The sequence below is a fragment of the Opisthocomus hoazin genome, chromosome 6 (assembly GCF_030867145.1).
Source record: "Opisthocomus hoazin isolate bOpiHoa1 chromosome 6, bOpiHoa1.hap1, whole genome shotgun sequence".
NCBI lineage: Eukaryota > Metazoa > Chordata > Aves > Opisthocomiformes > Opisthocomidae > Opisthocomus > Opisthocomus hoazin.
This window is the reverse complement of record NC_134419.1, coordinates 50,124,131-50,151,928: the sequence shown is the minus strand read 5'-3', so window position 1 is coordinate 50,151,928 and position 27,798 is coordinate 50,124,131. Positions and strand designations below refer to the sequence as shown.

The 27,798-nt window shown below is 42.6% G+C and overlaps 1 protein-coding gene across 7 annotated transcripts in view; it reads left to right on the top strand.

The window, feature by feature from the left end:
• Positions 1-27,798, top strand: part of ANK3 (ankyrin 3) — a 210,864-nt gene that overhangs the window by 139,121 nt on the left and 43,945 nt on the right. For 4 of the 7 annotated variants that reach the window (XM_075423070.1, XM_075423067.1, XM_075423065.1 and 1 more), the window contains 7 exons: positions 6,297-6,403; positions 14,010-14,234; positions 17,301-17,455; positions 23,472-23,683; positions 25,490-25,697; positions 26,228-26,324; positions 27,543-27,771. In XM_075423070.1, coding sequence (XP_075279185.1) covers positions 6,297-6,403; positions 14,010-14,234; positions 17,301-17,455; positions 23,472-23,683; positions 25,490-25,697; positions 26,228-26,324; positions 27,543-27,771 — 1,233 coding nt within the window. Of the gene's footprint in view, positions 1-6,296; positions 6,404-10,419; positions 10,453-14,009; positions 14,235-14,976; positions 15,076-17,300; positions 17,456-23,471; positions 23,684-25,489; positions 25,698-26,227; positions 26,325-27,542; positions 27,772-27,798 lie in introns of all 7 variants that reach the window. The other 3 variants (XM_075423069.1, XM_075423066.1, XM_075423068.1) reach the window with 2 other exon arrangements.

Here is a 27,798-nt window from a genome sequence, read left to right as displayed (position 1 = left end):
AAAAAATATCAGTCCTGTCTTGAGAGGTTAGTAAAACCATGATCCCCTGAAAAACAAACCGCAGTAAAGCAAAGCAAGAAACCGTCTTCATGAAAAAGGGAGCCCAGCTAAAATTCTCTGCTATGGCTTCTGCAAACCTCAAAGTCCTGACAAAAAATATATCCATACTCTGGAATTTCTGTGTTGTTCAGTCCAGCCCAAACCGATGGCGGTAAGCTTTACAGCTCTCTGGCTAAAGTGGGAGGAGTGCGTTTAGGAGATGGAGAATACCCCCACCTCTCTTCTTCCTGTCTCTCCCTCTGTACATTACTGGGCTTCTAGAGAATCTCTGCTATGGCAGCAGAAAGCAGGGGAAAAAACCACCTTGTGTTCTAACAGTGGAATTCACAAGAACAAAGATCGTTGTGGGTCAAAACTAATATCCGAAAAGTGCATCTGGAAACTGATAGGAGTTAAGGCTGTTTTGGGGTATCACACTACTTTGAAGGAGTGAGCCATTGCCTGTCTGCGTATTCCATTTCTCTTCTTTTGTAAAGCTCAAACCTGTCTGGAGTTCATGGCAACTGCAAAGTCTCAGAATAAAGGGAATTAATTTTATCACAAATATAAGTACGTAAAAGAGTAAGGGGCATTTGTCAACCTCTTGATCGAGTTAAAACAGAAGATCCCACAGCCACCCCTCCCCAAGACCACCGGGATACTTGGGAGTCTAAAAAGAGTCAAACGAGGAAGATATGAAACCAGTCTTTTCTGATGCAAGTGGTGGAGGAACCAACAAGGAAAGGCGCGCTGCTGGACCTTGTGTTGACAAACAAGGAGGGACTGGTGGAGGATGTGAAGGCTGGAGGTAGACTCGGCTGCAGTGACCATGAAATGGTCGAGTTCAGCATCCTGCGTGGAGGAAGCAGGGCGAAAAGCAGGATCAAAACCCTGGACCTCAGGAGGGCTGACTTTGCCCTCTTCAAGGAGTTACTGGGAGGAATCCCGTGGGCCAGGGCTCTCAAAGGCAGGGGGGTCCATGAGTGCTGGTTGCTCTTTAAACAACACTTCTTCCATGCACAGGAGCAATGCATCCCCCTGAGAAAGAAATCTAGCAAAGGAGGCAGGAGACCTGCATGGTTAAACAAGGAGCTTCTAGCAGAGATCAGGCGGAAGAGAAAGGTCCATGGAATGTGGAAAGAGGGGCAGGCCACTTGGGAAGAGTACAGAAACGTGGTGAGAGCATGCAGGGATGTGATGAGGAAGGCCAAGGCTCACCTGGAATTGAAGCTGGCAAGGGATGTCAAAAACAACAAGAAGGGCTTCTTCAACTACATCAGCAGCAAAAGGAAGGCTAGGGACAACGTGGGGCCCCTGCTGAATGAGACGGGTGTCCTGGTGACAGAGGATGCGGAGAAGGCAGAGCTACTGAATGCCTTCTTTGCATCAGTCTTCAGTGCTAAGACTGGCCCTCAGGAATCCCAGGCCCCGGAGGTACAAGAAGAAGCCTACAAAGAGGACGACTTTCACTTGGTCGAGGAGGACTGTGTGAGGGATCGCTTAAGTGATCTGGATGTCCACAAATCCATGGGCCCCGATGGAATGCACCCACGAGTGCTGAGGGAGCTGGCGGATGTCATTGCTGAGCCACTCTCCATCATCTTTGAGAGGTCCTGGAGGACAGGAGAGGTGCCCGAGGACTGGAGAAAGGCCAATGTCACTCCAATCTTCAAAAAGGGCAAGAAGGAGGACTGAGGGAACTATAGGCCGGTCAACCTCACCTCCATCCCGGGAAAGATGATGGAGCAGCTTATCCTGGAGGCCATCATCAAGCAAGTGGAGGAAAAGAAGGTTATCAGGAGTAGTCAGCATGGATTCACCAAGGGGAAATCATGCCTGACCAATCTAATAGCTTTCTATGATGACATGACTGGCTAGGTAGACGAAGGGAGAGCCGTGGATGTTGTCTACCTTGACTTCAGCAAGGCTTTCGACACAGTCTCCCATGATATCCTCCTAGGGAAGCTGAGGAAGTGTGGGCTGGATGAGTGGTCGGTGAAGTGGATAGAGAACTGGCTGAATGGCAGAACTCAGAGGGTTGTCATCAGCGGCGCTGAGCCTAGTTGGAGGCTGGTAACAAGTGGTGTGCCCCAGGGGTCAGTACTGGGCCCAGTCTTGTTTAACTTCTTCATCAACGACCTGGATGAAGAGTTAGAATGTACCCTCAGCAAGTTTGCTGATGACACCAAACTGGGAGGAGTGGTAGATACACCGGAAGGCTGTGCTGCCATTCAGCGAGACCTGGATAGGCTGGAAAGCTGTGCAGAGAGGAACCTGATGAGGTTCAACAAAGCCAAATGCAGGGTCCTGCACCTGGGGAGGAACAACCTCCTGCACCAGTACAGGCTTGGGGCGGACCTGCTGGAGAGCAGCTCTGCGGAGAGGGACCTGGGCGTCCTGGTGGACGACAGGTTAACCATGAGCCAGCAGTGTGCCCTGGCTGCCAAGAAAGCCAATGGGATCCTGGGATGCATCAAGAAGAGTGTGGCCAGCAGGACGAGGGAGGTTCTCCTTCCCCTCTACACTGCCCTAGTGAGGCCTCATCTAGAGTACTGTGTCCAGTTCTGGTCTCCCCAGTTCAAGAAAGATGAAGAGCTACTGGAGAGAGTCCAGCGGAGGGCTACGAGGATGATGAGGGGACTGGAACATCTCCCCTACGAGGAGAGGCTGAGGGAACTGGGCTTGTTCAGCCTGAAGAAGAGAAGGCTGCGAGGGGACCTTATAAATGCTTATAAATATCTGAAGGGTGGGTGTCAGGAGGATGGGGCCAAGCTCTTTTCAGTGGTGCCCAGTGACAGGACAAGGGGCAATGGGCACAAACTGAGGCACAGGAAGTTCCGTCTGAACATGAGGAAGAACTTCTTCCCTCTGAGGGTGACGGAGCACTGGAACAGGCTGCCCAGGGGGGTTGTGGAGTCTCCTTCTCTGGAGATATTCAAGACCCGCCTGGACAAGGTCCTGTGCAGCCTGCTGTAGGTGACCCTGCTTCGGCAGGAGGGTTGGACTAGATGACCCACAGAGGTCCCTTCCAACCCCTACTATTCTGTGATTCTATGATTCTGTGACCCTGACTGCCAGCATGACACGTTGGGTGTTAGAGAAGAGTTTCTAACAGGTCCCTGAGAAGTTGAGATATTCTCCATGGTTTGCATTTGGTGGTTTATTGCTGACCCTCTTCAACAGGGGAGTTGGAGTCCAGGCTATGCAGTGCCTCATAACCTGACTGCAGCAAAGTTAAAATTTCTGTGTCCTGGTGTGTTACCATGGATGCAGCAACTCAGACCAAATCTGAACGACTTTCTCCATGGAATAATTTACATCCACCTCTGAACTGAAGCAGCCAAAGGTGGGATGAATCAGGCTGTCCGTTACATAGCAGCTTGCTGAATCTTCTCTGTTTGGATAAATTCATCTGGGAGGAAGCATAAATTCTCCTGTTTGCTGAACTCTGATATTACACAGCCTGGATATTCAGTTATGCAACCAGCAGGATCCTTGCCAGCAGAATTGTCAGTATTTTCATACATGCATTTGCACCTAATGATGCCAGACCCTTTAGCAATGCATATTTAATATCCTGCAGTCCAGGCAGGGAACACTGGGACCTGACCAAACGCAGGATGAATCCTGTAATTTGATGTCACTGATGATGTACCATCTTCTGGACTGCTTATATTGCAGCTTACAGAGGAGGATTTTTTTGCCTGCCTGGAAAATCCAGCATCTCGACAGACCGACAAAATGAGATCAACAGATATGTGCTGTGTGTAAGATGCATGTGTCCAGCTATTAGCTTTCCCTACTCTTTCTCTGCCAGAATTATTGGGTGCAGGCTTTGTGCTTTTGCAGCCTGTAAATATGTCCAAAAGATCTGTTTGGGTGCACTTTGTCAGAAAGGTATGCATCAAAAAATATACAGACAGTGTCTCAGGATAAGGGAATAGACCAAGAAACCCTACGTATGCACGTAAGCAAACCTACAGCAACTCAGTGAGCACAGTATCAGCTCTATCTGGCATATTTTCAAGTGGTGGTATTTCCTTGGAAGTTATGTGGCCCCACGTTTAGTTTTCTGTATCCCACTGCTGATGGAGCTTTAGCATTTTTGTTCTGTTATAGCGAACATGATCCCACATTTATTTGTTGATGGATGTGTCATGGTGCATGCCTGGACCTCAGTGCAGTGATACTGTTACGGCTTAGCAGGCATTTGAGTGACAAACACTAAATTGTGTTGTTCTTTTTAATGCATTTCTTATGTTTCTTTTTTTTGTCCTATTTTTGATGATAATGTTAACCACTGAGCAAAGGAATACATTTATTTTTGTTTATCTAATTTTTTACAACTTCTGAGACCAACTGTCTGGGTTTTGCACTGTTTGGTACCAAAAGTAATAACATACACGGTATGAGCTCTTACAAAGTTAGATCACTTGGAATAGCAGAAATCCACAGCGGTGTCTTTCCTGCCTAAACTGCAGGCTCTTTGGGGAAATATAGGAGAATCCCTAGTGTTCTGCTGGAAAGAGTTAGAAAATGTCTTCATTAAACTAATTATGATACATTTTTCAAAACAGTGCTAATTAAAGCCACTGCCCTTGCTTAATTGCCACTGTTTTAATGGCATTCATTTTATCTTTTATGTCTGATGGCATATTTTGGTGTTTAACATGTGCAAGTTTGCCCTTTATTGTTGCTGTCTGTGCTTGAACCATCAGGCCGAAAGTACGTATCTTACAGCAAAAAGTTTAATGAAAGGTCCTAATAAAAGAGTTAAGGTAGCAAAAGGAGGAGGCATTGAGCCATGTGCCACAGTGTCGGACAGATGACAGAGCAAAGTTGTGCCCTGAAGATGTTTCTGTTGATTGGCAGTGAATTATAATGGCGATGGTTTTTGGAAGGAAACCTGAGATGCTCGTCTGAAATAAAAGAAAAGTCCACGGAGAGAAGTTTTTTGGAAACCCCAGAGTGACGGGAGGTTTGCAGGTTCTGACCAACAACAGAGCACTCTCTGCTTGCTTATCTTCTGGAAGCTTCTCAAGAGAAGTGTTTTTGTGTGTTTATGACTTTGCCAGATTTGCTACTACTGCTGATATTTCCATTCAAAATAATTCATTTGCACTACCTCTATGTGCTAGGACATAAAAAAAAAAAAAAAAGGAAATAATATAAATTTCCTGTGTAGAAGTGTGTGCTGAACCCACAGAATCTGATTTGAATACAGCCTGTAAGGTTTTAGTCTTCACAGACTCTGTTCTCTCTAGATGCCTTTGCCTGTAAGCAGCAAAGAACCTACTCAGAGGAAACCCTGACATCTTTAACACCATCTCGGGTGAAGACAGTCTGTGTGTATTGCATGACAGCTTCTCGACTTAATGATGTAACTTCTGACTCTGCTTCTTAAAATGTTTAGAAGTTTTCACATCACTCTGGAGATATGGCATACAGTATTTAAGATTTCATTTATTTAATTTCCTAGGACAAAAAGAAATGAAGAAAGAACAAAGAATATTTTGCTAGAATGGCTTTGCTATAGAGATAGGAGGATTTATAGTGTGAGACCTTGTTTTGGGGCACAGGACGCACAAGTGTGCATGCACACGTCCACGGGCAGCATCGAGAAACAAATAACGTCTTAATGTCTGTCAGATGGGGCAGTTAATTATAGCACCAGTGTGCCAGCCCTGCGCAGGCTTAAAGCTATTTTTATAGAGATGAGTAGGGACAGTGGCGCTCCAGAAAACAGTGTTCGTGTTGGTTGTACGTGGATAGAGACAAACTGAACCCTCCTCGCACCGGGAGCTTGGTCACGCATTCGCAGTTTCAATTAAACTCTCAGTGAAGCTGTTCACGCGTTCTGCTTGAACAAGGATCTGTCCGATGGTGTTTTCTGTGGGGGAATATTACACTGCCTGTCTGTACGGTGTATGATTGCAGTACAAATGGTAATATTGTTGTCAGTCTTTTTAACCTTGCATATGTAAGAACGGATTGGAGAGAGACATAGTTGTAACTGAAGGAAGTGCGAAAAGCAGGCAAAAAAAATGTTTGAAGATACGCTGGAATAATTTGTCTGTGGGTTCCATGTTTCTCTTACAGGTTTTCCAGTAATTTAACACCTGGGGTATCAGCACAGTTGTGTGGAAAGGGGCCAGATCTAAATTTACTAGAATTATGCGAACAAGCTTGTATTTAAGACAAGTGTTTTTCATGTTAATTTAAAATTTCAATTTATCTTTTTTTATTATGTTTTTAAGCACCTGACGTTTCAGAGGGAGTTTGATTCTGATTCTCTCAGACACTATAGCTGGGCTGCAGACACCTTGGATAATGTTAACCTTGTTTCAAGTCCCATCCATTCCGGGTAGGTCACTTAACAGATTTCCTTTATCTTTAAATGTGGAAGTACATTGTTAGCTGAAGAATACAGCCTGCTGTAACGGCTGATAACGTGCCTGTTCCTGCTCCGGTTGAAGCCAGTGGCAAAATTCACACTGACTTCAATGAGGGTACTTAATAACAGGAGTCAGTCTAAATTCTTGCATATCAAACCAAAAACTTGCTTCTGCACTTAATCTTCTGAATGCCAAAACACTGTAGTCCCACAGGCTTCTCTTGAATAGTCCGGTTTTGCTTTTTCTGTTGCTTATGCTTTGCTTTTAAGTGTTATAAGGTGATTTAGTTTGAACTGTATTAAATTATTTGGAATATGAAATCAGAGATATAATGTTATGCTTTCTGTTCTTTCAGAGAGGAGAAAATGGGGGGCTTTAATCTCTCTTTTTTATATACCTCCGAACTCTTGCCTGTTCTCTAATATCTGTAGTTTGATTTTAGTGATACTCTTCCTTGTATGGAGGAATATGAGTCATCGCTGTAGTTGGTGGTGCTTTTTGACAGTACCACATAGACTTGATTTAAATGCAATAGTAGTAATATTTGAATGCCTATTGTAAAAATTTATGAATAGATGTGTAACTGAAAGGAATCATTGCATATGAGATTGTCTAGTATAAATATTTGTTGTTTAATTTTCAAGATCAGGACATAAAATTTTATATCCTTTTTAATTTACTTCCCTGTTTTGTGACTAATTAAACTCCTGTAATGAAAATGAGTGCAGCATATACCAAAAGATTTCAGTTCCAAAACAGCAGCAAGTCCCACAAATCTAAAGCTACAGTCCCACAATACATGTAAGCACCTGCTTCTGCTGAACAGATCTATACAGTGGTGGAATTTTGGGTCCTCAGCTGATAAAACACTGCATATGGTCAGTGCTAGAGTTGAAATGTCAGGAGTTGCAGAATGAAAAGCTGAAGTCTGTTGGTTATGGAAAGGTATGTCAGCAGAGGACCTCAGAGGGCTGGTAGTCCACTCATTTTCATTACAACAGGATAAAATGTAGTCAAGCCATTCCTGAAATACGTTTAATTTCTCCATAGTCACTAAAAAGAAGAGATTCTGCAGTCCCCCAGCTTCAGTAGTTCACTATCCTTTGTTACCATATTTCTTCCCCTGATATTCAACTTAAAATTTCTTTTCTGCAGATTAAGCCTATTTCTTGTCATATCCATAGTAGTCATGGAGAACAATATCCTGCTGGTCTCCTAACAATGTTTTATATGTTGGAAGACATGGAATCCTCTCTTTTACAGCCTGAAATGTCCCAGATCCTCCTAGGTGATGCTTTCCACGTTTCAGCGCTTTCTTGCTGCTGTCCCCTGGCTCTCCCCTCTGATGATAGCTGATTTCTAAGCCAGGATCGCTACTTCTTTGGTCTCATACGTGGCACACCTAATCTTAAGCAATCCCATAACGAGAATTATCATGCTGGTAACTGCAGTTTCTGCTGACAGACGTTTGTGATCTGCTAGTATTTCTTGGTTCTTTTCTGAAATTTTGCGGTCTGGTTATTTTTTCTGTTTTGTGCTTGTGTGTTTGGCCTCTTCCCTCTGTTTGTGTTTGCCTTTACTGTATTTCAGTTTATTGGTTCCAGACCCTTTTTCCATTTTAGCAAGATAGCTTTCGATTCTGATTCTATTTTCCAAAGACTTTTCAGACCTTCTTTCCATTCAGTGTTCAAACCATGAATGAAGACATTAGCTTAGTACCTGGCCCAGGGCAGCGCAGTGAAATCTCCACTTGAAGTTTCCTTTCAGTTTAACAGTAAAGCACTGATGGTATCTCTTTTGAGGTAACTTCTCAGATGATTGTGCACTTCCCTTATCTATAATATACATCAATTGCTTGCTAAAATACCAAGACAGTACCTCCACCCATCCACTGGGTAAATTACTCTGTAAAAGAAGGACGTTAAATTAATTGGACGTGAGTTATTCTTGTCACTTACATTTTGGCTTGTTTTTATTTTGAGGACTGGTGGCACTGGTGTTGATTATCCTTTAGGCCCTTATAGATTGATTGTTGGATGATTTATTCCTGAATATTTCTGGTAATTGGGGTTAGACTGATTGGTCTTAAGTTTTCTGGCTCCTTATTATCCTGGTACATATTAGGTCTGATATTTGCATTCTGCCAGTCCTCTGGGACAGTACTTGTCTGCCTTTAGTGTGCTGGCTAATGGTTCCAACCCTCCAACACATATATTCTGTGGACACAGCATCTTTCGCATCACCTGCTTCAGATCTGCTCCCTTTGTATGTCAGTCCTCGCTAACGCAGACGTGGCCTTAGCTGCTGCCCAGAGGGGAAGGGCTGCAGACCTCCAGCAATGGAGCGAAGTGTGGGGCTGCAGGGGAGGGAGAGGATCTGAGCACCAAAATATTCTCCAGACAGGTATAGCTTTTCTGACCTGTCACATTCCTCATTTGACAGATAAAGTCTGTCAGAAATGATGCTGTGATGACTCCATTTCTTTGTTAGGAAAAAAACCTCACTCATTGTTTATTTTCTTTTTGGTAGTGGCCCCGTATTATGGTATGATACCGTTTTTTCCCGTTATCTGCATTTAAGGGCAATCAACAGATGTTCCCTTCACATCTTCCAGTACCTCAGCACATCTAATATGCAGAGGATCATGACCTTTCACTTCTTTTTTGCCTGTCTTTTTCTGAAAAGCAATTCCTTTTCTGCTTGTTCCTGGTGCTTCACCCCCGGCTTTGTCCGTAGTTCTTTCCATGCCTGTGGGCAGAGGGACGCTGGCTGGGGTTGCCTGCTGTCGGCAGCCCTCGGGGTCCAGGTCGCCTGGTGGCCAGGGCCTGACCCCACCAGCCTTCCGTTCCTTGTCCTGCCCGGCGCTCGGCAGTGTGCCGTACTGGGGGAAGCTCCTCTGCGCTCGGCTCCCTTGGGTTGCTCTTTCCCCCATTTACCCACTGTCAGGAGAGAGCATCAAAGTTTGTTTCCATTTCTTAACTGAGGCAGAAGGGGAATTTTGGGAGTGGGATGTGGAGATCCAGCGATGTATCAGTGAAAGGGGAAGAAAGAAGAAATTGTTGGCAGTAATTCCGACTCTTCTGGTTTTTCCTTTTTTTAAGCCAAGATAATGTTTTATGTTTTTCTTTATGAGTTCAGATAAGTTGTTTTGCCAGCATATATTTTGAACAGGATCCATTGTAAGCAGTGCATTGAAACGTGTCGTGAATCTGGAGGCCTCTGGAAGGGTAGAGACCCTTCACCAAAATGACCTTCGGCTTTCAGATGTGAGCTTGCTTGCTTGTGCAACTTTCCCAATCTGAAATGTGGGTGTGCTCTCTTCATGTTGCCTTTTTTAACTCCTTGGTTTTCGTAGCCAAAAGAAAGAAATTAATGTGTGACAGTGCCCTCCATACTGAGCAACTCAGAAATACTGGATCCAGTCTTTAATCAGATCAATTATAACTTACTCCAACGTCCTGTACACACAGAAGAACTCACTTTTGAAAACGGTGTAATGAATGGCATGGACTGATACTCCTTTCAAGTATCCTGCCATACATATCTTTAAATGTTATACTTTGGAAAAGAAACTGCTGCAGGCAAGTGCAAGAGCTGGTTTTCCATGGCACAGCGGAGCATATTTTGGGTATTAAATAAAGAAGTTGTGTTACAATAAATTCACTGTTGACCTAAGCAAATTGCAAATGCTTTTCTCTTCTCCATGTGCTTCTGCATTTCTCAGAGAAATTGTGGACTTGTGATGACTAATTAAATGAACACTTCCTTTCAGATTTATTTCCATGTGTTACATATTTTATAAGATATAGGTCATGATACGTGAAACAACAGCCAAATAATTTCTAAAGTTGGCCTTCGAATATGTTGATTTTGTTATTTTTGTGACTGCTACTTTTCCTTTGCGCTTGTTATTGATATTTTCTGTTGCTTGCCTCTAATTATCTTACATTAATTTTTCCCATTTGCTTTCTAAATTATTTTGCAGCTATTCCTCTCCACTTCCCCAGTATGATTCAAGGTGATAACTCTGTGCTTTCTGTGAATCCTCATTTTATTTTCTTTTTTTAAACTCTCTTCCCACAGAGTGTGTGTAGATGTGTGTAGTGCATCCGCCCACATCCTCATCCCTTCCATGTATTCAAGTAGAAATGCTCATTAGCATTTAGCGTTGTGTTTTAGAGATCATATGGTAGTTTCCATTATTAGTGCAGCATTAATTTAGGTAAGCATCAGCTACTAATCTTTTTGATATAAAGTGCATGAAATATTGTTTGGAATTATTGTTATTATTTTAAACAGCAAATTACTAATTTGAAAACTAAACAAGGAAGTAATTTATATGCTGTTGACAAAGATTACCTTTACGTGGGAGAAATATGCATAAAGGCTGATCTGCTAAAGGTTTTGTCTTCACTGAAGGCTGCAGTGTGGTGTAGACACCAAAGCTGGCTGTACTGGGCGGGTTCCTGCGATGGGGCGTAGACACATGTCAAGGGCTGATCTACCCTTGCTGTGAGCAGTGGGCGTTCACAATGGTAAGCCCCAGGTTGCCAAGGCAGGACTGACCTTGAAATCTACAACCTAAACACACCTGAGAATGTGGGGCCTGATTTTTATATGTACTTAGTTTTAACTTCTGTTGTTTTGTGGTTTTTTTTAATATTAATTTAAGTCAGTTGATTTAGGTGCCTAGAGATTTTTGACAATCCACTCTTACATACATGCAACATTTAAATAGTTTGGATACAGAGAGAACATCTTATCTGAGTGTGAGCTTTGGCATTTTTGTATTATATGAAAAACTCCTTTTTTGATTAATTCTGAGCTGGCTTAACATGCCAGTAGCCACATACATGATAGGCAGCTTTCCAAAACTTTGCTTTGTACCGAGCCACCAGGCCAAGCCCAGCCTTGCTGAGCTCCCCGGGAGGCCCGACAGTTGCTCCATGGTGTGCTAACCAGATGTGCCTCCCTGGAGCTGCAGCCACACTGACCCGCAGGGATGCTTCAGCCAGCCCCCCTCCACCCTGCGCCCTTCCTTGTACTCTGAAGTGACCCCATCTTCTCTGAAGACAAAAAACACGCATATTTTTAAAAGACCACCAAAGCGCTGATTGTAACAGATTCCTTTCAGTATTCTCCCTTTGATGACCAAGGGCTGTGGGTCCCCGCTTAATATTTTACTTTGCTTCATAGTAAATTTTAATGAGTTGTCTTGAACTCTCTTCACAGCTGGTCACGAGCTGGCTCCTTGCCAGCCCTGAAGACCAGCCACTGGGCTACTACCCCTCCACATGCTCAGTGGCATCTGGCTCCTCCCATCAGCCTTCACCACCCACCATACAGGGCAGTTGCAGGCAGAAAAAGTGACATAAACAGGCTGACAGGCTGATAGTGCTCAGTGAACGGGAGGGAGAGGGAACCAAAGGAGCAGGCTCTCTAGAGCTGGCGTCTCTGCTTGGTGCAGCCTGCTGTTAGCAAACAGAAACGTGTTCCAGTGTTTACAGACATAAAAGATCTTGTGATCTACAAATATTAACATAACTTATATACTCTCTAATTTAAAGGTTGAGCATATTGTTTTTGACATAGACCTAATATTTGTAGAAAAAGCTTGGTTAGCTATTCAGCAAAGATCCCATCCCACCGGAACAATTCCTCTCCTGAAGAACTGGAATGCCCTAGTGGCAACATTGGGATTTGTTCGCTAGTGTACAGTGTGGTTGTGGAGAAGTGTGGATACAATTTCTTTGTGTGAAAATTACTATGAAATATCGTTAATTTTATTCCATAGTTCAGTATTGTAAAGTGTCTGGGGCACAAGAAATGATAAATTGGGGCTCAGGTTGTCTCAGAGGGCTGTTTCACCTCCCCATCTTAACTGATGGATTTTAATTTGGTTTGAAGAAAGGCAATGTAGCAGCTTCTTTGTCTGAAATTCCATTGGACAACTTTTCTGTCCTGCTTCATATACTTAGAGCTTGTGTCCCTGTCTGCCTGTCTCCTGCAGACCGCTAAATACCACGTTTTGATTACACTCCTGCTTTTGTGCAGATTTTTCCCACCCACGCTGGCTGGACTTCCAAATGCAGCTTATTTGCAGGCCTGGGCAATGCATGGCAGCTGTTACTTTTGATATCCTGCTGATCTCAAAAGCAAGTGTAACACTCTTACACAAATTCCCATTCATACTTCAGAGCACTTGGGGGCTTTTTTAAAGAATCTTCATGACACCACCACCCCCCCACCCCCCCCATTATTGGCTCTTGCCCTTCGTTCATTTTAGAGCAGGGAACCAGGAAATTGAATGGATTCACCTGGTAATCGTGTGAAGATTTAGTTCTTAAGATCGGGAAGTTTTGGCAACAGCCCTGAAAATAGTGAAACCGTACAGCAGATGTGCCAGCTGTGTCAGCGCATATCACGCAGAAGGAGCAAACAGCAAATGTATTCACATCAAGACTGAGTTGGTAACTCCTGCCACTCTTGATACTGGCCTATTACTGCATCTTCTGCCTGCAGCTATTCTCTCAGCAGCTTCTGGTACAGAGGAAAAGGGAGATATTCTGGAGCGGCAGAGGAGACGCCCCATAACTATTTAGCCCTGCAGGAAGCTGTGTGTTTTGATCCCTGTAAATTGAAAGGATTTTTGCTGCAGAGTTCTGAAACAGGCTGAAGTCTGGTTTTGGTCTTGGAAGGAGACTCCACTTTCCTGTCACTTCACGTATGCAGCTTCTCAGCATTTCATAGATGAAATAAACTATGGCCATTAATGATTATTCTTGTCAGTATTCATTATTCTCTTGCTAATAAAAAGAGCTTTATTTTAAAATCTACCACTCAGCACTTGCAAATATAATTGCTTACCCTTCTAGTATTAGATGGAAAATTATGCATTGGAATGACACTGGCAAATGCAATTTTTCTTTAATGTTGCTTTTTGCTGATGAATGTCATTTTCACAGATGAGTAGTGGCATGGTTTCCTCCAGAGTGCCAGCAGCCTAGAGAAAGTCATGTACTTGATATTCTCACTCATTCCCCATCAGTGGAAGCACTTAGTAGCCTGGACTGACTGTCGTCCACGGTGCCGTCGCTTACTCTGCCAGCCATCAGGAGTGTTTGCAAATGAGGCTGTGAGGAGGTTTTGAAGACCAAGATCCCAAAAATACTAAGCATTTTTGATTCTCCTTTTTCTACACTGTCTGGTTCCTTTCCGCATGTGAGGCCAGTTTCTTTTATTTATGGACAGTAGAGCTAACGGTAACAGAGGGATGGTTTTTAAATTCTAATAAACCACTACTAATACACTACTTGTGTACTCTTAATCCAAATTACTCAGTAACACCTGTTCGTTTCACCATGATGTGGCTAGACCTTTAGCAATTCCTGCTTTTGATAACCAGTAGTTAACATGTAAGTATAAGCTTTAAAAGAATCTTCATGTTCTTTTCGCCTTAGCTGGGACTGGGAGGACTTTTCTAATAATGTTTTAGAGACTCTGGTGGTTGACTTTTTGCTGTTCTTCTGCTTGTTCTGTGACCATTTGCATTGACGTGTCTCCTTTTTCCTACAGTTTCCTGGTTAGTTTTATGGTTGATGCACGTGGGGGTTCGATGAGGGGTAGTCGCCATCATGGAATGAGAATAATTATCCCACCACGCAAGTGTACAGCACCAACCCGTGTCACCTGCCGCTTGGTAAAGAGGCATAAACTGGCCACCCCACCACCGATGGTTGAAGGAGAAGGATTAGCAAGTAGACTTGTAGAAATGGGGCCAGCAGGGGCACAATTTTTAGGGTGAGTTGTTCTCTGAATTTCATTGTTTATGTTCATGTTGCATCTTTCATTTCTTTCATCCTGTGGATCTAAGTAGTTAAACATTGACTTTACCTCATTTGAGCATGTAAGATAGGCTACTTAACTTGAAATACTAAAAAATGCCAACCTGCCATTCCTTCCAGAAAGTACCCTTGTATTTTAAGGGGAGCTTTGCCTCTATGATGACTGCAGGGTGAAGCTGAAGGTAAGGAAAACCATGAAAAGGCCAGGTCCTGCCCCCATCTACTCATGCAACCTGGCTTTGAAGTCAGGAGGAGTCATGCGCCTATACCTAGAGCAGGTTATGACCCTCTTGCTTGTAGAGTATCAGAGAAACATCACTGTCACCAAAAAGGGTCCAAAAGTCACCCACAAGGACCCAAATACTGATTTCTGTCTGCTATGCTGTAGCATGTGTACGGCTCCTGCTGGAGTTGCTGGAAGCTGCCTGTCTCCGTCCCATGGAGCAAAGCCACTGAGAGCGGTGGCGAAGCACTGACTGTAGAGCATCAAGTAGTACAAATGTGAGGAACTGCTTTTTTTTTTAAGCTTAAAATAGGGGAAACAATCCACTATGATGTGGCGCTTTTTTTCCTAATTATAAATTTTGTTCATTACCATGAGTGGTACCCTGGTGTAAACTGCCGGTTCTGTCGGGAATGACAGCTTGTTCCTAATTTCCCCTTCTCGTTTCTCTTCCTGCTGCATGGATGTTATTCAGTAAACTGCATCTTCCTAACACTCCTCCCCCTCTAAATGAGGGTGAGAGCATGGTTAGCCGAATCCTGCAGCTTGGTCCACAAGGAACAAAATTTATTGGGTAGGATATGTACGGAAAAGATACAGAATGTCTACAGTTTTTCTTTTGTTTCCAATTATTTGTTATTCCCATTTTATTTTTTTTTAAGTTTTCTAAAGCTTTCAGTTGATTTACATCACTGAAAGAAAATCATAGTGGCTTGATTTAATATAGCTCTGCTACTACCTTGTGCTTATAGGCATGTAAAATTCACTGCCAGCATTCTGCTTTCATAACTTCTGTGCTTTTGTAATTTTTTAAATTTGAAGTGTTTCAACTGCATCAAATACATTTTAATACACAGTGACAGTCCTTTAAGTTCAACCCTGTGGTAGAGAAGGTATTTACAGGCCTTGACTGAGTCTGTTTTGGGAAGAGCATTTGTAAAATGTGATCACGTAAAATATTATTTATAAAAGATTATGTAGAAAAAATGTCATTGAATGAATGACTTCATTCAGCAAGATTGGAGAAATACTAATCTTTTCAACCTGCAAGAGGCATCTTGTTAAAATAAATTCATAAAGCCAAGTATGCTGCCCAAAGGAACTGCAGTGTATAACCTAAAAATGTAAGACTGGTTCCGTATATTTTTGACTATTGTTTTCAAACCACATTGTGAAATTTATTGCATTAGGTTTTCAAAATATTGGTGAGTGTTTGGTGTTCCAAACCTGTTCAATACCTTCTCACTGAGTATTCTTGTTAAATGTCATGCACAAAACTGTGTGGTTTCTAAATATTTACAGAGACAGTATCTGAAATATTAGCCTGCAAAGATTGTACTACATTGTTAAGTTTTCAGTTTGTACTCTTTCTGAACTAGAGAGTAAACATCTTAAGCAATGTATCTGACTTTTTGGTACTTACTTGCTGTGCACAACGGGAGACAGCAGCTACATTCCTTATTTCTTGTTAAAGGACTTGACATTAGAGTAACAGCCTGGGTGTTCTTAAAAGCGTCTAAAATACCTATTAATTAAACTGTCTTTTTCTGTTTTCATGTGAAAAAAATACTATCTAACTCGGCTCCCTTGGTACTTAATGTGGAAATTGGACCTGCAATTAGGTTTATGTTCTTCCTCATGATAGCTGTTGTGATTTCTGTGCTTACGTAATTGGTTAAGGCACAGCACCATGGGAGTGCTGCATACGTCTCCCATCATGTGATGCTGCTTTTAACAGAGTTAGTACAAAGCAGTGAAATCCTTTACAACCTCTGTAGGAGAATAATGATACTGTCTATTTAAATGTCTTAAAGCTGCATAATCCATAATTGTTCACTTACTGTGTGATTTCAGTCAGTTTGTCTTAGCATACTTTAAAATGCATATCCTGCCTGTGAAGTGTTTGGCAAAAGTGTCTGTTTTGTTCAGGAATGGCACATGAAGTGAATGGTGATTTCTGTTGGTTGTTCACAATAACTGTTCAGTAATGCACTTGCAGTCCTCTGTTGAAGGTACATTGCCTGGTGACGTAGGTGTATTATTAACCACCTTCTCGTTCACTTTCCCGAAATGTTTGACAGTAACTAATATAAATGTGGTCATGATGTTGCTCAACTTGGAGAAATCCATTCTGAAAGGATCTAAACATTCCTCAGTGATGTTTACAGTGCAGATGTTGCAGCTGTGATTTTGGACACGAGAACCAGAAAGTGAAGCTAATGAGAGAAAACCTCTTGCATTTCACAGGAGCTACATCAACAGAGAGCCAGGGAGAGCTTTGAAAAGTTTGGAACTTAGTCTGAAGTTTAAAACCTACGTGCATGCTCAGTTCCTGCTGTAGTCAATAGCTGATGCATGCATTTGGATAGCTGGACTCTTTCTGAGCTGACTTTGCCCCTTTAAATCCCTTGAGCCAAATCCGAATTTTGACTGTGCTAATGCCAGTTAAAAGTCAGCAGTGCTGTGTGTGCTGGAGGCAGGTTGGATCACCTACATCCCGGGATAAAAGAGCAGGGAGAACTCTCCTTAGCAAAAGTCGTCACTATTTTTTCATGTAGGCAGCTGTTTCAGAAGATTTATGTTAAACATTAGCTGTATATGAAGATTTTCAAGTTTTCTATTAATTACAGTTTAAATGATAAAGGATTGTGCAGCTTTGGCAATTTTAAAAAGAATTTTACCATAAAAGTGCTAACTATTTAAAATGACTGTAGTTTTCTTAAGGACTTAACACCCATAGGAAATTAAAGGCAGTGAGGAGATATAGGATTAAAAATAATACGATTTCTTTTTCTCTAGCCCTGTCATAGTGGAAATCCCGCATTTTGGATCAATGCGAGGAAAGGAAAGAGAATTAATTGTACTACGAAGTGAAAATGGTGAAACATGGAAGGAGCACCAGTATGACAGCAAACACGAAGACTTAACTGAAATACTCAACGGCATGGATGAAGGTAAACATCTTCTCAAAGCTGTGGCGAGCCTTGCCTTTGTGCGGGCTTGCTAACGCGAGCAGACTAAAGCAACCTAAAGTACAACAGTGCAGGGGCTGTCTGACTTTGGGGAGTACAGTGTGTGATACGTATTAAACTGATAGAAAGAGTGTAAAGAGAAATTGTTCAGCAGTGGCCTCGAGACATCCCGAAGTGAGGGGTAAGTTTGGGTCTGAAGTCCTGCCAAGTTTAAGGAGAGTTGCACAGTTGCTTTACAGCATGAAATTGAGAATAACATCCCCGCTGGAGGTAAGCGTGTTTCTGCTGCTCAGGCAGGGCCATGCGAATGTCATTCCAAACAAAGGGTAAAGTGTAAATATCAGTTATATTAGATTTTCCCACGAATGCAGATCTCGGCCCAGAGACCATTCTGCTTTGAAACGGTGTTGTCAGAGGTTGTCTTCCACAAATACATGACCTGCCTTCCTGATGCCTGTCTGGGAAGTCTGGCTCCCTTGTTTTGCTTGGACATTGCTGTTTATGTGAGAGTCCCTTAAGATGAGAGGACTCAGCTGTACACAGTTCGTTAGAAGATGCTGTGATAGATGGTCCCTGCGGACAAATCGGGGGCAAAGCCAGGCTGGGGCCGCAGTGAGCCCTTGGTACCACTGCTTTGTTTTCCTAGCAAGTATTTTTCAGTACTTGGGCTGATAAGCCATTGCTGGAGCTCTTTGCACCGGAGTGTGAATGAAACAGCTTGTGGTTTGGACTTTGGTTTTCTGTAAGGGTTTATCCACAGGATTTTCTCTGGATAACCTCCAAAGTCACAGTGCTGTGGGGTACCAGCTGTAGGAAAGTTCTTTCATTATCAACAGAAGCGTTTGAAGCAAATGATTGGGCTTTGGATGGCAGCTGTGAGAGGTATCCGAGAGTGGGGTCTGCCTCTGATCTCAGCCTCTCCTCCTTTGAAGAAGGCAGCCTCAGAAAAAGGTGTACTTTGAGAACACAGGAGGAGAGTAGTGCTGTTGTGAGCGGGTCTGAGATTCAGTATTTTTACCGATTCCGTGGTCATCTGGGAATGGCAAGAGCAGCATGGGCTTGTGTAGTATTTTCACTTCAAAGTGCTTGAACTGGACACGAGTTTGTGAAAATACAGAGCAATGGCAAAGATCTGCTTGTTACAGGTGATGATCTGTTGTACCTATTTATTTCAAAATAAACAGAATGGAACCAATCAAGCAGTAGGACAGAAACGCTGCAAACGGGTCAGTGAGTTTGGAAAAATACAATAGACCTCATCACAGAAGGCTACCTAAAAGCAGTGGCACAGGCAAAAGAGAGAGTGTGGCCCAGGACAGCATTGCTTGGGGGAAGCATTGCTTCAGGATCAAAGGCAGTAGCTGCAGCCTTTCTGAAAGAAGAATCTCACCACCACCCTCTTCTCCTCTGTGCACTACTAGCATGAGATAGCAGGTAACAATTTGGCATTTGGGTGAAGTATCAGTGCCTTGTCAGTGGTGAGGTGCTCCGAACTGATCAGCAGCTTGCCTACTTGCTTCATGTGCTCTCCAAACTGACCTTAGCTCAATTTTGGGAGAGGAAATCTGGACACAAAAACGCTGCTCTGGAGTGCTCCAACTTGCATCACTTATGAAAGAGCTGTCCAGAGGGGCCTTATGGATAAATTCACATTTTACAGAGAAGACAGCTCCATAAAGAAAAACACTTGGAGAGAGGTGGGCATAAAGCCCTCGGTACTTAGAACCTAAAATAATAAGCTTCAGAATTTGGAGCCAGAGTACAACTTTCTGATCTGTTGAGGGTTTCAAGTGGCTTTTTCCTTCTGGGGAACTGCTGTTTGAGGTTAGCGGGTATATGCACAGCCAGTGAATCATAGAAAGCATGATGGACATGGGACTATTCCCTTGCAGTGAAAATATTTGGCACCTTAAAAGCCAAGCCACAGAAATGCCTTTTACCAGTCCAGGCAATCATTTATGAGAGGGAAAGGAGAAAAAATACTGCAGACACACCCAGAGCATCGTGTTGGTTATTTGTTTGTTTCATTTTAGCTTAATTCTTCTCTAGTTTGGAAAACAGAACAAAAAATACTCCTGCATTAAATTAGTACAAGGGTCTTGACAAAATTCTGCTTTAGTTGAATGACAGTTTTTCTGTGTAAAAGGTCGTGCAAGCAGTGATGTAAAATTACAGGTTTCTAGAATTAAGAGCAGGTTGGTTTTTTTCCTCTGAACTATTACTGGTTTGTTACAAAGCCCCACCATTAGACTTGGCTCTGAAGCAATGTCTTGCATCTCAGAATCCGTAGCTTTGGAAGAAGTTTTGTTCCAGGTGTGAACTCTGGAGGCAGAAGCAGTCTTTAAATGAAATAAAAAGCAGTCACATAGTCATTTCCAGAAGTTTAGTGTGTCTTTGCAAGACAATTCACCTGCGCAGTCCTCTCTAAATGCCAGCACATGCTGCAGGAGTGCCTGTTTTTCTATTAAAAACATCTGGTCCGTTTTGTGTTAGACCTGCTGTGATTCACTAGTTCTTTCCTATCTGTGTAATGAAGGAGGGCAATCAGGCTTTTATTCCCAGCTCCTTAATATGCTGAATTTTTAAAGATACAGTTTGCTTCTGTGTTCTGTTTATCCTGTTTTGGTCTGCCACTTACCTGGTGGGGATGAGAGCCAGGACATCTTTGCTCCCCACCCTCCGTGGGGACTGCTGAAAAGCTGCCTGTTCCTTACTGGAAGCAGCACCATCTGCTGGAAGACCTCACCTCAGGCTCGAAATAATCCGGAGCAGGAGGCAACACTTCAGGGCACTAAACGTAGGATTAAATAATAGCAGAACTTGGCTTTTATTATCATGACAGAACAGTGAACCGTGATGTAAAGAGTCATTTTTTTTCTTTGGTGCCGTCAGGTTTCTGCTTAAATAGCTTTTATTTGAAAGATGGTGCTGTACTTGGACAAATACAGGGCTGAGGTAACAGAAGGAACTTGGCATTTTTAGAAAGAGGAGAAGTTTGGTTCCAAACGTAAGGGTAGCAATTTACATGTCTTGGCCGTATTACATTTATTTAAACTTGAACCAAGTAAAAAAAAAAAAAAAAACAAACAAAAAAACCACACCAAAACCACCTTCTTTTTTTTCTTTTTCTTTTTTAGGAAGAAGCTCTCAGTCTTGTAACTTATAAATTCATAAATAGGTTACATTTTCAGCCAGGCTCATTTGGGATATAACATGTGTTTGCTTTTTGCATTCCGGTACCCTTTACCTGTAGATACCTTCGCAGACGAATTGTGGGCATAAATGCACACACTGGGGTAGCTTATCTTTTGACAGGCATTTGCAAACTAGTGAGTGAGCCAAGAAATGCAAATATTTGTGGCTGCAATATGCTTGCAGCTGCACAGTGTGGTTTCAGATGGGAAGCAGGAGTTTTTACATAACTACTTCTTTGAATCTACAGATCAAACCAGAGTGTGACCTTGTTTACGCTTGAAGTTTAAAGTACCACCATAAATCACTTTGCAGTGATTTTGCCACATTTCCAAGAAAAGTTTTGAAACATATTGATGTTAAACTTGGTGTTGTGAATAGCAAGATAAGAGACTGTGCAAAAATAGGCAAAAGAGCACATAAAGACCGTTGCCGTGTTGGAGGATGAGACCTCCTCGCGGCACTGGGAGGGTCTGGTTGCGTATGTGAAATAGTGTAGCTGGGAGGGTGGGGCTAGTTACCAGCATTTTAAAGACAATCTTTGGGGTGTTAGCACAAATCTGGGAAACTGGCATCGGGAGACTCTTCCCAACTCTGCCACTAACTCCTCTGCTTCGCATCTCTCTGCTTTGCCATCCCTGTATGTAACATGGGGTGCATAGCATACTTCTCCATGGTTAAAAAGAAACCTCCACAAAACCCAAACAAACAAACAAACAAATCCTTTGAGGCTTTTAATTGAAACACACTGCATGGGAATGAAGTGTCAGCAACTGAGGCAAATAGTAATGATGATAGCTCTTTCTGTAAGATGCATGAGGTGTGTTTGGGAAACGTGACCTCTCCCAGGACTAGTTTTCCCTATTTCATTAATTCTGTCATGCTAACACTGCATTTCTCATGGCAGTCAGAGAGATGGTTTGATTGCTGATCATCTTTTTTTTCTGTTAGAGGGCAACTTCATACAGAAGCTTACATATGTATTATCAAAATATAACCTCACTATGTATAGTCCAACTCCTCTCCATGCCTGACTGTTGTTCTGCCACTAATCTTCACATCATCTTCCTCCTCTAAAGGAGAGCACCTGCCAGGCTTAAAGGGTTTGAATGTTCTTATATAAAACACTAATTTTCCACTTCAGGAGAATTTTAATTATCCATCTCTGTGGGCATTTTACAGGGGGTTTAGTCTCTAGCAACAAACAGGAGAATGCATGGGATTTACCAGTCAAGATTATACCTGCCTGGTAAGAATCCAGTTTCTCCTGCACAAGTCACTGCTTCCAGAGGCTGCAGGCAGAATACCTAATTCATTAGAGGGTTCAGATATCAATCTCTGAGTCAAAGTAAACGGGCGCTGACATTATGATAGGAAATTATCCTCTTCTAGTAGCTGTATATGATCCACAGCAACACTGTGCCATTAATCCAAATTACCTGCTGAAAGTTTTAAAATGGAAAACTGACATTTTACCAAATTTATATTCTAATTCTTTTGGAGCTGTAATTGAGCTTACATGTTCAGAGGAAGAAAATGTCCCGGTCACATAAAGTGAAGAGTTGTACAAGTGTCTTTTGTCTTGGTACCATTTCTGGTCCTCCTGCTTTCTCTTGCTGCATCCAGTAGAAATATCAGCTTTCGAGGAACAAACTTTCTTTTTTTGGAATGTGGTACCCTTTTTAAGGAGGAAAATAAGAGTGGAAACTTGTGGAGTGCTGCAATGAAACCTGGTTATAATAGCTAAAAAGTCTGAGTGCAAGAAGTTACAGGAGAAATGCATGACAGTTATGTAATTATCTCCATTTGTGAATAGTGTTTATATCACAGGGATTTCACTTGTCCATATGTATACGCACGTGCATATAGTTGCATAATTAGTTATGTTTGTGACATATCACAGAGTTTTCATCAGTGCATATATATCTACGTCATCTACGTAATTGTTTAGTTAATATGGGTAGATACTCCATGCACTTTTCTGAGCCCTGGTGACCCTACAAGCTGGGAATGTGGCCGAGGGCACTAACTGTTGATGACTTGTTTCTGTTCCAGTTGTCTCTGAGGATGCATTAAGTTTCCGTAGGAGCTGAGGAGCACAATGTGGTTATTTTGGGGCAGATGCTCGAATGGCTGACAGCCTGATGTGGGAAGGGAACCTTCCTACAGTTTCATTGGTAGTGCTGGCAGACAGAGCTCTGTCACATCCACAATTTACCAGAGCACTCGGTATCTGGTCAGGGTTATGTGGATGCCAGTCTGGGGGATAACTTTCTCAAGTGCCTTAGCTGGGCAAACCCTGGATTGCACGCTTGGCGTGAAGTTAGGTAGTTCATGAACTGACCATGGTTTCCTGTGATTTTCTGCATGTCGGAGCTATGCGAGGAAAGAGGCTGGAAGTAAATGTCATTTGAAGGTGCGCACAGAAAGATCAGTGCACTTGTGTGCCTCCAGATATAGATGAGAGAGAAAAGAAGCTTGACCACCTCCTTCCAGACCTCCTTGGACTTCCACGCAGTGTGACAAACCTGCCATCCTGCGGCAGCTGCTGCTGCAGAGGCTGTCACACCCTAGTGCTGTGTCCGATGCTGTTGGCCCTCATTGTCGAGATCGATGCAAAAGTTCACAGAGCAAACCAAAGCTTGATAATTAATAGCACTGCATATTTTTTATTCTCCTGTACTGAATAAAAACCCCCAACTGCTCAAGCATTTTAAGGCATATTCAAAACCTCACAGTCACAGATGTGTCTGGTATGAATCTGGGCAGGCAGTGCCTGAGTGTTTGAACTGTCTTCTCTCACCAGAGCTGGACAGCGTTGAGGAGCTAGAGAAGAAGCGTATCTGCAGGATCGTCACAAAGGATTTTCCTCAGTACTTTGCAGTGGTTTCGCGAATCAAGCAGGAGAGTAACCAAATTGGCCCGGAGGGCGGGGTGCTGAGCAGCACGACGGTGCCGCGCGTCCAGGCGTCCTTCCCGGAGGGTGCTCTAACCAAAAGAATCCGCGTGGGGCTCCAGGTAAAGGTGCACTCCTGTTCATATCCACAGCATCTATAAGTGCGTCATTGGTCTTAATGCATGAGGCTTGCAGCTAAGGAGCCTACTGCTCCTTAGTAGTGGGTCGCAAGGTGGGTAGTATTGACACCTGAGATGTCTACTGGCATGTGTCTGCCTGGGCACGCTGTCTGCCTCTCAACACCCCCACCTGGGTGATGCACAGGTCTCGTCCCCATGGCAAAAGTCCAGCTCCCCTTTCATCACCACCTCGAGTATTGCTTAGCATCTGAAGAACAGAGAGAAAAGCAAAGTCCTGGAGCCACCACAGCCTCAGAGGTATCGCCTGCCATCTTCCGGGTGGCTGCGACTGCTGACAGCTATGAGCTCCACAGCCTCCGTGCCGTCCCAGCCTCCTGTGGCCAAGTGGCAGCTTGTGACTGGTGTCACTGGGCTGCCCTTTGCCATAGGTAAGTGTTTGGTAAGGAGTTTATGCAGCAGTTTGCCAGCTGTTTCTGGGTACAGAACCTCCCATGTACATCTGTTGTAGCTTAGGACATTCACCATTGGTGTTTCTAGCAATGGATGGAATCTGGGAAAAATAAGTAGCTTAAACTCTTCTTAAACAAACTGCACAGAAAGTAGAGAAAAATTCTGTAGGAGGTACCTTTTTCGTTGAGTTCTGTTAATTATCACTTAAAATTGCTTAATAACTTGACAAGTCTGATGGGTTTATGAAATAGGGATGCTGGTTTGGATTCCAGTGCTTGGAATTCACACTGGAACATTTCTCATCTGTTAATGATATTTCACATCTAAAGATGATTAATCCTGAGAAAATGGAAGCTCTGCTATTATGGTTATACAGCTGCCTTTCTAGAGCTCTCCAGCATGAAGTAAGCACAACGTCTCCATATGCAGTGCTGTCACTGCTGAGACTGCAATCTAGCTGCCATATTCTATGCATATTGATACATTGTGCAGTTCGAATAATGCAGCAAGTCACAGGTCAACCAGATTGAAACAAACTTGAAAGTTTCTTTTAAATAATAAAAAAAGAGCCACATGCTTGCAAAACCTCAAGTCTCCCAGAAGATGCGTGTCACTTCTGAGTTCAGGTTTTACGTGACTAAAACTACAAAAATTCTGTAGGATTTCTTCCCATATTGGCTATTTTTCCTTTCTTCCCATATAGAGCTAGTAAACCTTTCAAAGCACAAAATGGAGGTAGAAAGTCTGAAATTTGCTTATAGTTCTCATATAGCTTAATGCATTCTGTATGAATTTTACCCAAACAATGATTTCTTTAATAACAGTGGAATAGCATAGGAGGCACTGAGAACGGAGGTAAGTTGGAGTACGCGGTGTTCCTCGGGAGCACGGATATGTGTTTGGCAGAGATGTGAGAATTGTTCAGCATCTCCAAGACAGAGTGTCTAGTCCTCACTTCTCAAGCCTCTGCTAGCACAATAGGCCTATTTTTGCATTTTGAAATTGTATTTAATATCACCCATCACTGTAAATTAAAACCAAAACCAAACATGCTCTGAAAACCTTTCAGCAAATACCGCAGGCAACCTTCTGAGATTTACAATTTTACTCTACAAGTTAGCTGTTAGGAAATTATAAGTGGGTTGTTGAGAAAAATACTAAGTGTGAATTGTACTAATAATTACCCTCGAGAGCTATATGAGAAGACTCCCTGGGAAAAAAAAAGAAATAAAATTCTACAGAAAATAAAAGGAAAATTGAGTTATCTTTTGGAAAACAGTTCTGCATGTCTACACCCAGTTTGTAGCTCCGGTTTAAATACTTTCCCTGTGTTGACAGGCTCAACCGGTTCCAGAGGAGATTGTCAAAAAAATCCTTGGAAACAAAGCAACTTTCAGTCCCATTGTCACTGTGGAGCCAAGAAGAAGAAAATTTCATAAACCAATAACCATGACAATTCCTGTGCCGCCTCCATCAGGAGAAGGTGTAACCAATGGGTACAAAGGAGACACGACACCCAGCCTTCGACTCTTATGTAGCATTACAGGTTAGAGAAAAATCATGCCCTTTGCAAAGGTTTCTGTGACAGCAATGCCTCTGTGCTCACTCTTATAACTATACAACTCATCCATTCCAGTAAGGGAACGTTGGTGTGCCTGGTCTGGTAGAGTTCAGATCAGTTCTTGCGAGCAAAGCCAGCTGGGGTCATTTGAAATGCTCCCACTGGTTCCCTGGGCTTTGAATCTGGTCACATGCCATTGTAAAAGAACTCTGCCAACAGATGTTAAATTCTACTTTATATTTAGCCAGTGCGAAGAATTTCAGCCTGGGCTATTAAACATGGATGTCAGTAAAAGTAGTTTGCAGCAATTATTCTGTCCTAGCTGATATCAAGGGAGGGGGTTGCTATTGACTTGTAGGTATGTACTTTGTTTATATCAGCATTATTTTCTGATGTGTAACCTATGATGTAAAATGTAACGTAGCTCAGCTATTGGAGAACATTATTGTATATTCTTATGTATTTGTATATGCCTGGTGTTTGAAAGAAAATCTCCACGGTTTGTATTTACACAGGAGGTACTTCACCTGCACAGTGGGAGGATATCACAGGCACCACTCCGCTGACGTTTTCAAATGACACTGTCTCCTTCACAACTAATGTTTCAGCCAGGTATGGTAACAGAGCTTGCCAAACAAACCTAGGGAGTAGCTTCCCTTGGTTAACTAAGTGCATAGCTGTGGGGTTGTTTTTTGGCTTTCTGTAAGTCTTTTGCAACAGCGATGAAGCGGCAGTGTTCCAGATGCTTCTTTGCCACTGTGTATCAGCATCCCACACATCCAGGGTTGCACATGAAGCTTCGTCCTGGCCTTTTCTGCTGAAGTGATGTCTCCTGGCAATCACAGATGCTGTTTCTCTACAGGCTGCAGTGCCATACAGGGGTTTGTTTTTCTGCAAACAGCAACAGAAAGGGAAAGTATAAAATGCTCATTCAATAAAACAAAATTGGGGGGGATTTATAAAAACATGTTTAAAAAGTTAAAGACATTCAGTTTCTGGCTTTGGACTTTTTAGTTGAAAATTACTTAAAATTTCTTTCACAAAAACATCATTTGCCAAAAATCATGGTTTGGAGTTAATTTTGGTGGACTTAGTGGACTTACATGCTGATTGGAGACATTCAACAGGATCTGTACAAGTCATGCATCCTAGTGGAGAAAATTCATGGTATGCTAGGTAAAGACTTTATCATTCAGTACATAAGATTTGCAGCTATAGAAAGCTTTGTAAAGAGAGAGAATTGCTGAAAGAACCAAAAAGATGAGGGCTGAAATATTGTGGAACAGGCTTATATGGACTACAAATTATAATATTTATAACGTATCAAAATTGTCATCAAACTCTTAATCATAAGATGAGAAAATAACAGTATAACATCTGTTTCTTTGGGAAACTTCACTGTGGGCGTATGTAGTTTCAACCTATATGGGAGGTGTGATTTTGCTGCCTATATGTGTATCAAGGAGGTTGTTTTGGCCAATCAAATGTACAGTGAAGCAGCAGCACATTACAATATACATGGTGGGTAGTCACAAGAAATACAGTTTTCTTGCTTTGACTTCAAAAGAGGCTTAAAATAGACAGTTTTGTGAGATACCAGTGTGAGAAGGGTCAGATAAAGTAAATCAACATTTCACTGCCAGGTACTCCCGGTTTTGGATGATTAAAGCTCCACTGAAAGTAGAAGGAAAATTACATCTTTGGGAAGGCTGCAAGGACAGTATGCATGCAAAATGGCCATGGATCACAGGACATGGTTTCTCTTTAAAGGCTTAAGCAATGTTTGAGCATAATGAAAGCTGATGTAATGGGTTGCTTTTTCCCACTCAGATTTTGGCTCGCAGACTGCCACCAAGTACTGGAAACCGTTGGGCTGGCAACACAGCTTTATAGAGAATTAATATGCGTTCCTTATATGGCAAAGTTTGTGATATTTGCCAAAATGAATGACCCTGTGGAATCCAATTTACGCTGTTTCTGCATGACTGATGACAAAGTGGACAAAACTTTGGAGCAACAAGAGAACTTTGAAGAAGTTGCAAGAAGCAAAGACATTGAGGTATAATGCTTACTCACAGCCGGCTTC